The sequence below is a fragment of the Pipistrellus hanaki genome, assembly GCF_964339955.1.
Source record: "Pipistrellus hanaki genome assembly, chromosome: 7".
In the NCBI taxonomy this organism is placed as follows: Eukaryota; Metazoa; Chordata; class Mammalia; order Chiroptera; family Vespertilionidae; genus Pipistrellus; species Pipistrellus hanaki.
Window position 1 is genome coordinate 6,313,594 of NC_140509.1, and position 15,212 is coordinate 6,328,805.

General features: G+C 55.1%; 2 protein-coding genes across 2 annotated transcripts; both read left to right on the plus strand.

The window, feature by feature from the left end:
- Window positions 1-398: 398 nt before the first annotated feature.
- FANCE (FA complementation group E) lies at window positions 399-11,696 on the plus strand. Its single transcript, XM_084890032.1, has 10 exons — window positions 399-743; window positions 4,181-4,805; window positions 5,352-5,396; window positions 5,681-5,749; window positions 6,025-6,168; window positions 6,496-6,619; window positions 6,780-6,858; window positions 8,874-8,940; window positions 9,465-9,590; window positions 11,249-11,696. The coding sequence occupies exons 1-10, from the start codon at window positions 514-516 to the stop codon at window positions 11,348-11,350; spliced, it is 1,611 nt and encodes a 536-aa protein (XP_084746158.1). The 5' UTR covers window positions 399-513; the 3' UTR covers window positions 11,351-11,696.
- Window positions 11,697-13,001: 1,305 nt separating this feature from the next.
- Window positions 13,002-15,212, plus strand: RPL10A (ribosomal protein L10a). Its single transcript, XM_084890718.1, has 6 exons — window positions 13,002-13,074; window positions 13,338-13,412; window positions 13,486-13,566; window positions 13,918-14,066; window positions 14,591-14,763; window positions 15,011-15,212. Exons 1-6 carry the CDS (start codon window positions 13,070-13,072, stop codon window positions 15,179-15,181), a joined length of 654 nt encoding a protein of 217 aa, XP_084746844.1. The 5' UTR covers window positions 13,002-13,069; the 3' UTR covers window positions 15,182-15,212.

Consider the following 15,212-nt stretch of genomic DNA (forward strand, 5'->3'; position numbering starts at 1 on the left):
TCCTACCACAAAGCCCATGGTCCACAAGCAACAGGGGCGTCAGATAAAATTAAATGTGGTTGGATCCTGGAGTACAACAGGAGCCCCGACATTCACTCTGCACCCCGCCCTCCCACTTCCCGGAGCAGTGGAGGAAGGTTAAGGGCAGCAGCAGAGCTGCCCCGCCCCGCCCCGCCCCGCCCCCATGGCTGGTGTGGCCCCGCCCACAAGCAGCCTCCTTTTCCGGTCTGCCTCGCGCTCCGCCCCGTGCCCCACCCCGCCCCCATCGCTGGTGTGACCCCGCCCACAAACGACCCTCCTTAGGTTGTGGCCCCGCCCCTTCCAGGAGTGGGCTCTAGTCCCGTCTTTGGACTCTCCGGCGGGCCCCGCCCCTTCCGGCCACGCCACGCCCATCCTCCTCCCTTCTCAGTCCCCGTGTGCCTCTGGCGGGCGGCGGGTCGGGCTGACTGAGGGGGGAGTGCGGCGCCAGGCTGAAACCGGAGACCGAGCGAGGGCGGGGTGGGGCTCGGGCGCATGGCAGCCCCGGAGGCGGAGAGCGCGGAACAGGCGCCCTGGGCCGAGCTCGAGGCCCCCGCCCGCCTCCTGCTGCGGGCGCTGCAGGCGGGGCCGGACGGCGCGCGGCGCGGCCTGGGGGCGCTGCGGGCGCTGGGCCGCCGCGGGGAGCCCTTCGCCTGGGGCCGCGTCCTGGAGGCGCTGTGCGCGGAGGAGCCGGTGGCCGAGGGCCCGGACTCGCGGCTGCGGCTGTAAGTAGCGCCGGCGCCCGCGTCCCCGTCCCCGCGGGGGCCCTGCCCCTGGCCCGGGCGTGAGTTCCTCACTTTGTGTGGTCGCTGCGGGCGGGGCCCTGCGGCCGGGGGTAAAGGGATAATTGTAAGTCGGTGGACTCACATCGATTTTTAAAAATCCTCCCCCGAGGATGTGTTCATTGGTTTGAGAGAGAGAGGAAGGGAGGGGGAGAGAAACATGCATCGGTTGCCTCCCGTACGCGCCCAGGTCGGGGTCCGCCGGCGGCCTCGGTGTGTGCCTGACCCCACTCCCCACTCCCCACTCCCCACTCCCCACTCCCCCAGCCTTCTCGGTGTTTGTACCCCAGGACGCTCGACCCACTGGGCACCGGCCTGGCCACTCAGAGAATGTGATAGCGTATTCCACCTCTGAAAATACCGAACTCGTACCTTCAGTGTAGGCATACTTACCTATAAAGTGTACTTATGTTGAAATACCTAATAAAGTATGCAAAAATTAAATTTTAAAGTGAGGTAAATGCCAATAAACATCTGGTTGTGGTGGCTTTATATCCTTTTTTCAAAGCATCACATTTTAGGGCAAGATCACTTTTAGGAATGGTGTTCTTTTTTAAAAAAATATTTTTTTACTGATTTCAGGAAGGGAGAGAGACAGAAATGTCAATGATGAGAGAGAATCATTGATTGACTGCCTCCTGCACGATCAGTGGGGATCGAGCCCACAACCTGGGCGTGTGCCCTGACTGGTGGAACTGGTGACCTCTGTGTTCCTTGGTTGATGCTCAACTGCTGAGCCACACCACCGGGGCAGGGATGGTGTTCCTTTTTAAAAATATGTACATATTTTTATTGGTTTTCAGAGAGGAAGGGAGAGAGCGATAGAAACATCAGTGATGAGAGAATCACTGATCAGCTGTCTCCTGCACACCCCCTGAACCTGGGATCCTTCAGTCCACAGGCCGCCGCTCCATTCACTGAGCCAAATGGCTAGGGCAGGGGATGGTGTTTTTGATCATTGCTAGTCTTTGGGGTGAACTCCCCCCCCCCCTCTTTATGTTGCTGACAGTTCCCACTAGGGTCAGCAGTGTCAGCTTTGCCATTTTCTTTCTTGGTTGTGCTTGCCTTATTGGTGTTCACTTTTCAGGTGTCATAAGTCCGTGTCCATTTTGTGAGGGTTTCGTTTTCTTTAAAAAAGAATACTATGCTCATAAATGCACTTAACTATCATAGTTAACTAAAATACACAGAAAGTAAAAAAATTGAGTGATGCCTGACCAGTGTGGTTCAGCAGTTGAATGTCAACCTATGAACCAGAAGGTCATGGTGCGATTCCTGGTCAGGGCACATGCCTGGGTTTCCCGCTCAATCCCCAGTGGGAGACATGCAGGAGGCAGCTGAGACTAAATATATATATGTATACTGTGTGTGTGTGTGTGTGTGTGTGTGTGTGTGTGTTTGACTAGCCGGTTTGGCTCAGTGGATAGAGTGTTGGCCTGCAGACTAAAGGGTCCCAGGTTCAATTCTGGTCAAGGGCACATGCCCAGTTGCAGGCTCAATCTCCAATATATATATATTTATGTATATGTATGTATATGTGTGTCTGTGTAAATAAAATCACATTTTTTAGAAAGTGAGTGAGGTGCCACCTGCAGCCTCTAGGTTCTGAAGAGCCCGCCTTCCACCCTTGGACACCCCTACCTCAGAAGTAGGCTGCAGTCTGGAATATGGGGCCAATCCATATATTAAAATTCTGTAATAGCCGAAACCAGTTTGGCTCAGTGGATAGAGCATCAGTCTGTGGACTGAAGGGTCCCAGGTTCAATTCCAGTCAAGGGCATGTACATTGGTTGCGGGCACATCCCTGGTGTGGGGTGTACAGAAGGCAGCTGGTTGATGTCTCTCTCTCATCGATGTTTCTAGCTCTCTATCTCTCTCCTCTCCCTTCCTCTCTGTAAAAAAATCAATAAAATATATTTTAAAAAATAAAATAAATAAATAAAATAAAATTCTGTAATAGCCTGTCTGGCATGGCTCAGTGGTTGAGTGTGGACCTCTGAACCAGGAGGTCATTGGTTGCCAGCTCCATGCCCAGTGGGGGGCGTGCAGGAGGCAGAAAGCAAATGATTCCCTCTCATTATTGATGCTTCTACCTCTCCTCCCTTCCTCTCTGAAATCAATACAAAGTGATTTGGATCCAAACTGCATGGGTTTGAATCCAAAATTTAAAAAAAAAAATTTTTTAATACTTAATTTCTTGTGTTTTTGATAAGTAGTAACAGAAGTTCTTATATTTCCTTCCCACACTCCACTTCGAATCTATTTCATGAGATGAAAGAGATCTTTCAAAACCCCCAAATTGGAGGCTATAGAAATGCCTTCTGGCTGTCTGGCTTCTTCTGGGCAGAGTAGGGGGAGGGGAAACCTAACCCAAGATCTCTGGATAGAACTGTACATCAGTATCACTGGTTTCTTTTGTAATTCTATGCATTTTATTTCATACATTTAACAGATTCTGATAAGGGGGTCCGTGGACACAAAAAAGGTAAAAGTCCTTTCAATAGTCTCTTCCTCACCTCTGCTCCCAGGATCTTTCACCACAAATCGACCATCATTTTAACTTACACTCTAGTTTTCTCTTCACTTAGTGTTTGTTTCCCACAAAGAAAAGACGCCTTTCCTCTCGCACACACGGCCAGGCCCTCAGCGTGTGATGCGGCGCAGCTCTGCAGAGCGGTGTGCGGAGAGGAGCAGAGGCCTGGCGGGCTGGGTGCACCCGGGACTCGCTCGCCTCCCCGACAAGCCGCAGGTCACACGGCATCGGGAGTTGCGCCTTCACAGCATTACACACAGCGGCACTGCTCCGTCCACAGCGCCCTTGCTGATATCCGGACAGGCATTCTCAGTCACACCGCTCAATAAGTGTGCACCAGGTGCCGGCAGGGCTAGTGCCACGCTGGTGCTGGGGCGCAGGGGGGAGACCACTGTGTCTGCTCTCAGGAGTGTTCGTGGTAAAAGGGACAGCAGAGCTGGACAGAGGCCCCTGTGACTTCCAGGGCATGGCAAGGAGCACGGCCACAGGCCGCACTGCACACACCCTGCAGTCCCCCGTCTGTGGCCACCCAGCCTCCAGCTCTGCCCAGTTTGCCTTGTGTTTCTCTCAATAGGATTCTTTTTTCTTTTTTTTTAAGTTTTTATTGATGGTTTGTTTTTTGGGAGAGAGAAAGGGAGAGGGAGAGAGAGAAGCATTGATGGGAGAGAAACATTGATGGGCTGCCTCCTGCACACCCCTGCTGGGGATCGAGCCTGCAACCTGGGCATGTGCCCTGACCGGGGCTCGAACCTATGACCTCTCAGTGCATAGGATGATGCTCAGTCCTCTGAGCCACATCATCTGGGCTCAATAGGACTCTTAACTGTTTGCCTCCCTCTGCCCCCAGGAAACCACTGCTGCTGCGATTGCCTCACTTATGCCAGCGGAACCTGATGTCCCTGCTGATGGCCGTGAGGCCCTCCCTGCCTGAGAGCAGGCTGCTCCCTCTGCTGCAGATCGCAAGGCAGGGCCCACGCCCCGACCCTGATCCCTGGCTCCGGGCCCTGGGGGAACTGCTGCGAAGGGACCTGGGCGGCGGGGCCTCCGCCGAGGGAGCGTCCCCGCTGTCCAGAAGCTGTCAGAGTCGGCTCCGAGACCTGTGCAGGCAGCTGAGGCCGGGGGGCAGGGGGTTGAAGTTGACCCAGCCTCCAGACCCTGAAGAGGAAAAGGAGGAGGCGGAGGAGGACAGGTGCTCCCAGCGGCCTGGGAAACGGAAGGAGCCGGAGGGAGAGCCTGCCAGTCCCGAGGGCGAGAGGGCCCCCAAAAGGTTCCGGCATTTGGAAAGGGTCGAGGAGGAAAGCTGTGAGGAGGAGCAAGCTGAACGTGAGCCTTTGGGAGCCCTGGCGGAGGGAGGAGGCACGTCGCCCATGGAGGACCAGCCTGGCCTGGGGGCTGAGCGTGTGGAGGCTGCTCCAAGTCTGGAGGACACGAAGGGACCCGCTGAGAGTGTGGAGTTGCCCAAAGCTGTCCAGGTACCAGGGTGAGGAGGCTGGGTTGGGGTGATCCCTCAGGAGTCGGGGGTTAATCCGGGCAAAAGCCCGTTGGGGCACCTTCCCAGTTGGATGACTGTAGCCCGTGGAGCAGGGGCAGGGGCAGCGGGTTAGGAAAATGTAGTCGCCGCTCTGCAGACGGGGGAAGGGAGTTATGGGAGGTGGGAAACCCTTGACCTAACGGTCTAAACCTGAGGTTAGAGGGTGCTGGTCAGGCAGAGAGGCTCCAGAGCCACCCACCACACCGTCCTAGGGGAGGGGGGGCGTGATGCCACCATCCAGCCAGCTTCCCTGCCCAAGGCTGGATCCACCCCGTTAGGTGGGTGCAGAGAAGGTGGAGACAGCTGGATTTGCAGGGCCCTTGTCTAGTTTTGAGTTCTTCAGCTCTTGTCAAGGTCTAGGCTTCATGTTCTTGCGTCACCTGTGCCCACTAGCTCCCCCGGCCTGGGCCTTCTCAGGAAGGGAGCGGGAGTGGGCTGGGGCCACGCTGTGCGGGAGGGGCTTGGTGGTGACTGAGCTCTCCTGCAGGACCAGCTTCCCTGGCTGCAGCAGCTGCTCAAGACCTTCGGGGAGGTGAGTGGCCCTGCCTCCTCCACCTTCCTGGACCGCAGCTGTGCCGAGGCTCAGGGGGCCCAGGCAGCGAGGCACAGACTGCTGGGGGTGGGGCTTGCAGGAAGAGCTGCCAGTCGCTGCCAGTCATCTTGGGCATGGAAGCCATGCAGATATGGCGTCTGGCCCCCGCGGTTCCTCTGCTGGCAGCACCTCCCGGGGCCCTCAGCCAGCACTGCCGTTGAAGGAGTGGCCTCGGTGACTTGTCACCATCACTCCGCCGGTCCTGATGTGGCTTCGCCCCCCAGGGGTTGGAGGGTCTGGAGGATGCTCCCACAGTTGAGCTGCAGTTCCTCCACGAATGCAGTCCCGGCCAGGTGAGTCCGGAACATCCCCTGGCCCTGAGCTTACATCCCATCTCCCCAGCCTTCTCCCATTTCACTGTGTGTCCCTGCCTCATAGAATTGTGGGAGGGGAACTTTGTTGGATTTGGTCTCTCGGGCAGGGGTCACCTGACTGGGTTTAGTATTAAGCCCTGGCTCCACCCCGTAGGGCAGCTCTCTCAGCCTTTCCTTCCCCCGGAGTGTCCTTGCCCTGGCCCTCTGCTGCCGTTGGCAGAGACGCCGAGTGTCCCTGTCCTGCCGCTCTGCAGGTGGGCCTGCTCTGTGACCAGCTGCAGCTGCCCCGGCTCTCGGACACAGGTCTGCTGCGGCTCTGCACCCGGCTGCTGTGCCTCTCACCAGATCTCAGCCTCAGCAACGCCACTGTGCTGGCCAGGAGCCTCTTCCTTGGACGGGTGGGTGCATTGGGTGCATGCTGACTGCCAAGCACCCTGGGGGCGAGTCTGAGCCCGCAGGAGGGTGTGCTTGGGAGAGGTGTGTCAGCCTGGCCGGCAGCCTGGGGCAGGGGGAGGGCATGGGCCCCAGGCCATCTGCCCGCAGCTAACTCCTCCTGGAACCCCAGACCCACTCCTGAAGGATTGGCGAAGGGAGCTGTGTCTCCCAACCGGTGGGTCCATGTGAGTCCTAGATAAAAACCGTTTCCCTCTGTGACATAGTTCACCATCTGAAATATGTGTCTGATACACATGAATGAAATAGCATTTCCTCCCCATTGGCTGTAGATTCTCTCCCTGACTTCCTCAGCCTCCCGCCTGCTCACAACTTCCCTGACCTCCTTCTGTGCCAAGTACACCCACCCTGTCTGCAGAGCCCTCCTTGGCCCCGTGCTCCGGGCCCCGGAAACAGGTAATTGCAGAGCCAGCCTTCACCCCAGGGCGCCCGGGCAGAGTGGGTATTCAATGAGTAAAGCTGTTACTTCCCCCTCTGATGAGCTGAGTGTGCTGTTCCCTGCAGTCCTGTCCTCTCCTGCCATTCCCCAGACTTCTCCCCTCTGTCCCCTACCCAGGTCCAGCTCAAACAGAGCTACTGTGCTGCCTTATGAAGGACGAGGCCCTGGAGCCAGACAGGCAGATGCTAATTCTGGGGTGAGTATTCAGGCCTGTGTCCCCCCTCCTCCCCGGCCAAGTCTGTTTCTGGCATTTGGAGTTGGAGCCAACTGGGCACCAGGCCCTGAGCCTGAAAGACAGGAGGTGCCCCTCACGGTTATCTGAACCTGGCTGTGCTTCCCACCGGGGCCCGTGCAAGGTGCCATCCTGTGCCCCTTCCCAAGCCCGGAGTTCAGTCTTCCATGCAAGGTGCTTTGCGGAATGCAGAGAAGGGCTGGTGGTCCTGGCTCCTGAGCAGTTCCCAGCGTAGTTGGAGATTGGCATTATGGGTAAAAGCACTGGCTCTGGAGTCAGACAGACATGGTTTCAAATCAAAATTCGAAATTCAAACCAGTTATTCCATATCTCTGAGGCTCTCAGAGCTTATGAGAAATAGGAATAATATTTACCCTGTAGGATTTTTCTAGATATTAAATGTGATAATCCATATAAAGACCTCAGAACAGTATTTGGCACTTAGTAAATGCTCAGAAATTGTTATTTAATTTGTGTTAAAATTGGAGATTTGCCCTAACCAGTTTGGCTCAGTAGATAGAGTGTTGGCCTGTGGACTGAAAGGTCCCAGATTTGATTCTGGTCAAGGGCATATACCTTGGTTGTGGGCACATCCCCAGTAGGGTGTGCAGGAGGAAGCTGATTAATGTTTCTAACTCTATCCCTCTCCATTCCTCTCTGTAAAAAATCAATAAAATATATTTTAATAAATAAAAAAATTTATATAGAGATTCGAGACAGAAATAATGAGTAGAAAAGACCCATTGGATATCAAAATCCTATATAACAAAAGGCTAATATGCAAATTGACCGAGTAGCAGAATAATGGGTTGCTGTGACAAACACTGACCACAAGGGGCAGATGCTCAATGCAGGAGCTGCCCCCTGGTGGCCAGTGCGCTTCCACAGGGGGAGCACTGCTCAGCCAGAAGCCCTGAGCCCGGCTCACAGCTGGCGAGCGCAGCAGCAGTGGCAGGAGCCTCTCCCACCTCTGGCAGCGCTAAGCTGTCAGTCAGACATCCCCCAAGGGCTCCCGGACTGCGAGAGGGTGCAGGCCAGGCTGAAGGAACCTCCACCCCACCCCCCGAGGGCACAAATTTCATGCACCGGGCCTCTAGTGAAATATAAGATGCTAAAAAATAGTATCAACCACCACATATCAAGCACTGTCTCTGCTTTAGGTTCATCATCTCAGTTAGTCTTCATGTAATCTGGTGAGGTAGGTGCTGCTGCCGCCTTAAAGATGGAAAACTTAGGTGTGTGGCCAAAGGTGATAAAGCCTGGGATCCAACCCATTCGTGCACCCAGGAAGCCACACTGTCCATGTGACCTGCTGCCGTTCCAGGCAAGCTGAGGCCCGAGCGGTAGAACAGGAGGCACAGCTGGAGTGGAGCTCCCTGGAGGTTGGGCTCCGCAGGGAAGGCTGGCCTCCAGGGAGCCTTGTGTGTCTCATCCATCATCATGGTCCCTGGGTCGTCCTCACCTTTTGTACTCAAGATGTATTCTTTTTTCTTTTTCTTTTTAATATATTTTTATTGATTTCAGAGAGAGAGGGAGAGGGAGAAAAAGAAACATCAATGATGAGAGAGAATCATTGATTGGCTGCCTCCTGGAGCACGCCCCACACTAGGGATTGAACCTACAACCCAGACATGTGCCTTGATTGGGAATTGAACCCTGACCTCCTGGTTCATAGGTTGATACTCAACCACTGAGCCACACTGGCCAGGTGCAGGGTGTACTCTTGACTCCTGGCTATCCTTCAGGGGATCCTTGTACATCCTACCGCCAAACCCTTCATTGTCAGCTCTCGGGGTCTTGAGTTGTGGCCTGCACTGAGTATGGGCTCTGCAGAGTGACCAGAGGGCAGCATTATGGGGACTCTGACTCACTCCTCTGGTGCTGGGGGTCTTGGCCTTGCCCTGCCTTGGGGCAGGAGTGGTAGATACCAGGCCTCAGCGGGAGGCTGGGTCTTACCCACCGGGGCCTGTGCTTTGCAGACAGATCTTGGAGGTGCCCTGGAAGGAGCAGACTTTCCTGGTGCTGCAGTCACTCCTGGAGCGGCAGGTGAGCAGCTGCCTTGGGGACGAGGACAGAGCAGCGCTGCAGTGCTGCGGACGGTGTGGGCTGCTGCGGGTCTGACTGCTTCGGTGATGGAGGGGCAAGTAGGACAGCTGCTCTACAGCAGGGGACCCGTGACTGTGGGAGAGCCCTGGGGCTTTAAGGCTGGGAGCAGAGAGCTGACTCCATGGTAATCTGTCTCTGCCTCTTATTGGCTTCGTGGCCTTGAGGAGCAACTTTTCGCTATGTGTGTAGCTAGGAATGCTTGGCCTCTCTTGGTCCTAATCAGTCTTTGCAACGGTAGCCGCCGTTTTCTGGGACCTGTGCGCAGGCCTTATGTGCATTATCTCATTTAATCCTTTTCACAGGCTTCAGAGTTAGATTTTATGAGCCCCATTTTACAGATGTGGAAACTGAGGCTTAATTTGGTTAAGCGATCTGCATAGGGTCACCTAGTTAGTAAGTGGTAGAGTTGGGAACTGAATGCAAGGCCTTTTCTTGTGCTGCTGTCCCCCCCTCCCAATGTGCAGGTGGAGATGACCCCCGAGAAGTTCAATGTGTTGATGGACAGGCTCTGCAAAGAGGGGCCGGCAGCCACTGCGTCCATGGCCTACGCCAAGCTCATGCTGACGGTGCTGACCAAGTATCAGGCCAATGTGAGTCTGATGGCGCCACGAGGGCTGGCCCTGCTGCTCTGAACCTGCCGTGACGGTGCACATCTGTTTGCCAGGGAGAAAACCCCAAATGTTAGTCAGGGAACCCACAAGTTCAAGCCTGGGACTAGGCAATGGGCCTGCTCACCCAGCCAACACCCTGTGGGCCAGATGCCATATGGGGCCATATCACAGTCCTTGTCCTTGACCTGACCCTCTCCCCTCACACGGGCCAGCAAGAGGGGAAGGAGAGATGATAAGCAGATCATTGCAAATCTGGTGGGAGTCAGGTGCGAGTACACACGGGGCTGTTGATGACAGAGCAAGAGGGCACCACTAACCTTGTTTGTGGTTTTGAATTGGGACAGGCCTCCTGACTCTTAAAGTGGTGGTCAGGGCTGAGCTGGAGGAAAGGGCATTCCAGCAAAGGAAACAGTGTCAGCAGTGAATGTCTGAGGGTAAGGTAGGTAGTTCATTGTGGCTGAGGCCTAAAAATATGAGAGTTGATGGCAGTTGGGGGTGAGGTTAGAGATCTAAAATACCAAGAGCTGCTGAAACCGGTTTGGCTCAGTGGTAGAGCGTCGGTCTGCGGACTGAAGGGTCCCAGGTTTAATTCTGGTCAGGGGCATGTACGTTGGTTGTGGGCACATCCCCGGTGTGGGATGTGCAGGAGGCAGCTGGTCGATGTTTCTCTCTCATCGATGTTTCTAGCTCTCTATATCTCTCCCTTCCTCTCTGTAAAAAATCAATAAAATATATATTTTTTAAAAATAAATAAATAAAATAAAATACCAAGAGCTAACACTTGCATAGCCCCTGCTACACCTCAGGCACCGTTCTAAGCCCTTATATATGTTAACTCTCCAGTTTATTCCACGCATTAGCTCTATGAGAAGATACATTATTAGCTTCATTTTATAGATAAGGAAGTTGAGACTCAGGTAAATGTGACTTGTCCAAGGTCACATTGCCAGGCCACGATAGCATCTTATGAAGGCCTTGGACTTGATCTTGAAGGCCAGGTGTTCTTGGCTGTTGGCTCTTTACCCTTTTCTTGGGAGTCACAGTCCCATTTGCTGATTTGATGAGAGCTGCAGCTCCTCCCTGGAAAGTGACTACACGAACACACATCTCAGGAACACTGAGCGGGAGACTGGTCCTGGAAGGAGGCCTCAGTGTGAGGCCTCCGGACTTATCCCCGGGCCTTCAGCCAGAGTGAGGTGTCAGATTTGCGTTTTATAGGAAGCCTCTGGCCTCGGTAAGGAGTAGGGATTAGCGGGAAGATGCAGGGTGGAGACCTGCCAGGAGGTTTCAGCCACAGGTCAGGGAAGAAAAAGCGTGCCCAGAGGAAGGTGGCAGCGGTTTCCTGTCTGCAGCTGGGAGGGTGTGGGGGTTAGAATAACTAATGCATATCACGTGCTGCTGCTTGGGGCACTCAGCTGTCAGCTGTGACTGCCGTGGCTGACGTAGTAATTGGGCAGTATTTGGCCTGGGTCCACCTGAATCCAAAGACAGTGAAATAATGAGGTTCGATTGCTCAAGGGGTCCTCACCTCCTTCCATCGTCCCATGCCCGGATTCCTCTCCTCTGAACAGAGCCCAGGGTCAGATGGGAGGGGAGGGGTTAGCTGCCGGAGTCCTGACATTCTTCCTTCTCCCCAGATCACTGAGATCCAGAGACTGAGACTGGCCACCCCCCTGTCCCTCAACACCACTTTCCTGAGGAAGTCCCTACAGGCCGCCCTGAGACACCTGGCCCCCTGACCTTCCACCCGGGACCCCAGCTTCCTGAAGGACACTGCCCTCACCCTGACCCGGGCCATTCAGGCATCAACTGCCTCCCTGTTCCAGGCTCAGAGAGGCCATCTTGACCTCCCAGCCAGCAGGGAGGGTACAGGCTAAGGGGGTGGATGAGCTGGTTTCCAAGGGCTGCTGACCCTGGCTCACTACCTGTCACTTCTGCCTCGGGCTACTCAGGGGACCCCTGTGCTTAGCACTCGGCACATCTCGTGTGCTGCAGTGTGTTATGATCCCCTGAATTGTTCTGACTTGAGTAATAATTTATCAATGGTATTTAATAAAAATCAGGAAATTCAATAATGTGTCATCAGAAGCAGTGCCTGCCTTCCTGTTAGCTCTGGTATTTGTTGAAAATTAACACCACCACTCCACCTGCTCAGTGACAAGGGGCACCTTTCCCCAGTGAAGTGTTCTGAGAGGAAGGTGGTGCAGTTCTGAGGTTCATTCATTCAAGTCTGTGGGCCAGAGAGTGTGCTACCACCCACCCCAACCCTGCCAGCTGTCTGCTGAGTGGGGGCGGGGCTTAAAGTAGGAGTGACAGTCTGGAACTGGGGAAGGCTTTTGGGCGGAAGACATTTGGGTAGGGATAGAGGCTCCTGGGTTACTGTGGGCAGAGGTGAATGGGCCTGTTGAACAGGAAAGGGTGCTACGCTGTGGCCATGTCTGTTGGACATCTTTATATTCCCATAGCAGCTAGCGGGGCGCCCCGTCCATAGGTGGGTGTTACAGAAGAAGCAACTGGTGAAGGTCCATTACAGTGCTTCCCAGCTCATCCCCAACTGCAGGCTTCCAGGGCCAAGAACACAACTTTGTCCACAAGTCCCTTCTTGCTCCTCCCTTGGAGGCCGGAAGCCCACCCCCACCCTGCCCATTAGAGCGAGATGAGGGGAGAGGTCGGGAGTAAAGCCCGCTTTTGAGGCAGGTGCATGAGGAAGTGGGCAGAGGAAGTCTGGGGCAAACATGCAGGAATCGCACCCTCTCAGCACAAACCAGCACGTTTGGTTTCTGAAGCTCAAGCCCTGGACCTACTATGGTGACCAGACATCCCGATTTTTAACAATTTGTCCCGCATCCCGCGGCGTTTTAAAAAAGTCCAAAAGATTGCCGAAACTGGTTTGGCTCAATAGATAGAGCGTCGGCCTGTGGACTGAAAGGTCCCAGGTTCGATTCCGGTCAAGGGCATGTATCATGGTTGCGGGCACATCCCCAGTAGGGGGTGTGCAAGAGGCAGCTGATCGATGATTCTCTCTCATCAAAGTTTCTAAACTCTCTATCCCTCTCTCTTCCTCTCTGTAAAAATCAATAAAATATATTTTTAAAACATAAAATAAAATCAAGTTCAAAAGATTTAAAAGAATCTTTCCAAAAATCGGACTTCTTTAAAACGCCGCGGGACGCGGGACAAATTGTTAAAAATCGGGACGTCTGGTCACCTTAATAGCCTCTTCCTACCAGCCTGGCGGCTGCTGGCGCAAAGCGGAGTAGGCTGAGGGTGCCCAGGATCGCAGCCTATCGGCGCCTCCCAGCGGCCGCAGATGGCGGCACACCAGGGGATGGAGCGACAAACAGCGCTCGGGGGGGAGGGGGGGTTTACAAGGCAACTCTCGCGAGAACGAGGTCCCTATTTGAGCGCATGCGCGAACTGAGTTAGTCTCTTTTCCGGTTTTTGCGGCGCGAGGAACCATGAGGTGAGTGACATGTAGGGGGCTATCCGTGCTCATCCGCGCCTCGGACGCCCCGGTGGGGAAGGAGACTCTACGGGCGGAGTCGGGGGTCCTTGCCCTTGCTTCGCTGCGGGGCATTACGTGCCGGTCGGCCGCCGTCGGAGCCCTCTTCCCGGGGCCTGCATCTGCTTCTCCGACCCGGTGTCCGGATTCCCCAGCCGCTCCGCCTGAGGCCTGGCCATGCCGAGGGGCCGGGCCTGAGCGCTGGTCTTGTTTCCCTTTTACAGCAGCAAAGTCTCCCGCGACACCCTTTACGAGGCGGTGCGGGAGGTCCTGCACGGGAACCAGCGCAAGCGCCGGAAGTAAGCCGGGTCCGCGGGAGGGCGGGCGGGCGGGCCGGGGCCTCGGCGCCGGCTCACATGCACTTTCTCTCAGGTTTTTGGAGACGGTGGAGCTGCAGATCAGCCTGAAGAACTATGACCCTCAGAAGGACAAACGCTTCTCGGGCACCGTCAGGTTGGCACCGTTCTGACCCCACCCAGCCCTCAGTGCCCCCGTGCCCAGCTCTGGCCTCGAGGCTCCTGTTAAGCCCGAGGTGGGCAGACACGCGCGGCACTGGAGTGCCCGGGTAGTTCAGACCCCCTGCTCTGGGCAGGCGCGGCTGGACGGACCCCCACCCTGGGTCTTAAAACAAGAGGGGAGGCGTGGGGAGGCCGAGGCCGAGCCCGCCGGCTAGTTTGAGAAGCCAGACTAGCTGTTGGTGAACGTGGACGCTCTGGGTAAGGCTCTGGCTGCAGCGGTCCCAGGCCCGTCCACCTGCCCGGAGCCCCAGGGCTGGGCATGACCTGCTCTGTCCCCTAAACACAGGCTTAAGTCCACGCCCCGCCCCAAGTTCTCCGTGTGTGTGCTGGGGGACCAGCAGCACTGTGACGAGGCCAAGGCCGTGGACATCCCGCACATGGACATCGAGGCGCTGAAGAAACTCAACAAGAATAAGAAACTGGTCAAGAAGCTGGGTGAGTGTGGGTGTGGCGGCGGCGGACCGTTTTGGGAGTGAGAAAAGTGGTACTTAGACCGTTTGGATATTAAAATGAGGAGGAGGGTAGAATTGTGGCCAAAAGGGTGTGCTGTGGTTGGTTAACGTGATTTAGGAAAGTTATTTTTTTATTTGCTTTGAGGATTAAGATTTATACAGGAAGGGGAGGAGGCCTCTAGGTTTGGTTCAAACCCATGATCTCCGTTGACTAGTCAGGTGCTGGTGTTTGAGTTGGAGTTCCTATTTCAAGTTCCAATTTAATTTCGCAGTCTCTGGTCTGTGGTTGTCATGTAGCGAGAAAGAGGGAAGGCAGGATTAGTCCGAGTGTTTGCATTGCAACCTGGGTTGTGGGTCAGCCTGGCTTCTGGTAACAGGTTTTATGTGAATGTTGGGCCAGTAAAAGTTCAGAGCACAGAGATGCTCAAACTGGAGTGTGGGAGGCGTTACAGAGCTCATTTGGCCTTTCGGGGTCCTAAGCGTCCAATGGCTTATTCTCTTCGCCAGCCAAGAAGTACGATGCCTTTTTGGCCTCAGAGTCTCTGATCAAGCAGATCCCACGAATCCTGGGCCCCGGCCTGAATAAGGCTGGCAAGTTCCCTTCCTTGTTGACCCACAATGAGAACATGGTGGCCAAGGTCGATGAGGTAAAATCCACAATCAAGTTCCAGATGAAGAAGGTAAGTTAAGCCACAGCCTTGGTGGCCCCGGCCCTGGAGCCAGCCCACGTCCTCTTAACGGGAGCCCTGGCTTGCCTTCCTGTGATATTGCAGACATGTGATTGTCAGCAAGCAGGGTTGAAGCCGGTCAGAGCCTGGGGCCAAAGCACGCTCACTGGGAGGGGCGGAAGGTCCATCATGGATGTCCCCACTCTTCCCGTGTTCTCGCCCATCTGTCACCAACCTGATGGCCTTCCTCTCCCCACAGGTGCTGTGTCTGGCAGTGGCTGTTGGCCACGTGAAGATGACGGATGATGAGCTTGTGTACAACATCCACTTAGCTGTCAATTTCCTGGTGTCGTTGCTCAAGAAGAACTGGCAGAATGTTCGGGCTTTGTACATCAAGAGCACCATGGGCAAGCCCCAGCGCCTGTACTAAGGCCAGCTAATAAACCATACTGCCACTGTGA

What these genes read in the sequence shown, in the direction of transcription:
- FANCE (XM_084890032.1), top strand. Translation starts at nt 514, where the DNA reads ATGGCAGCCCCGGAGGCGGAGAGCGCGGAACAGGCGCCCTGGGCCGAG. An exon ending in CCGGACTCGCGGCTGCGGCT is followed by an intron (nt 744 to 4,180) that starts GTAAGTAGCGCC and finishes CTCTGCCCCCAG; the next exon opens with GAAACCACTGCTGCTGCGAT. An exon ending in GGAGCCTCTTCCTTGGACGG is followed by an intron (nt 6,169 to 6,495) that starts GTGGGTGCATTG and finishes CATTGGCTGTAG; the next exon opens with ATTCTCTCCCTGACTTCCTC.
- RPL10A (XM_084890718.1), top strand. An exon ending in AACCAGCGCAAGCGCCGGAA is followed by an intron (nt 13,413 to 13,485) that starts GTAAGCCGGGTC and finishes ACTTTCTCTCAG; the next exon opens with GTTTTTGGAGACGGTGGAGC. An exon ending in TCAAGTTCCAGATGAAGAAG is followed by an intron (nt 14,764 to 15,010) that starts GTAAGTTAAGCC and finishes CTCTCCCCACAG; the next exon opens with GTGCTGTGTCTGGCAGTGGC.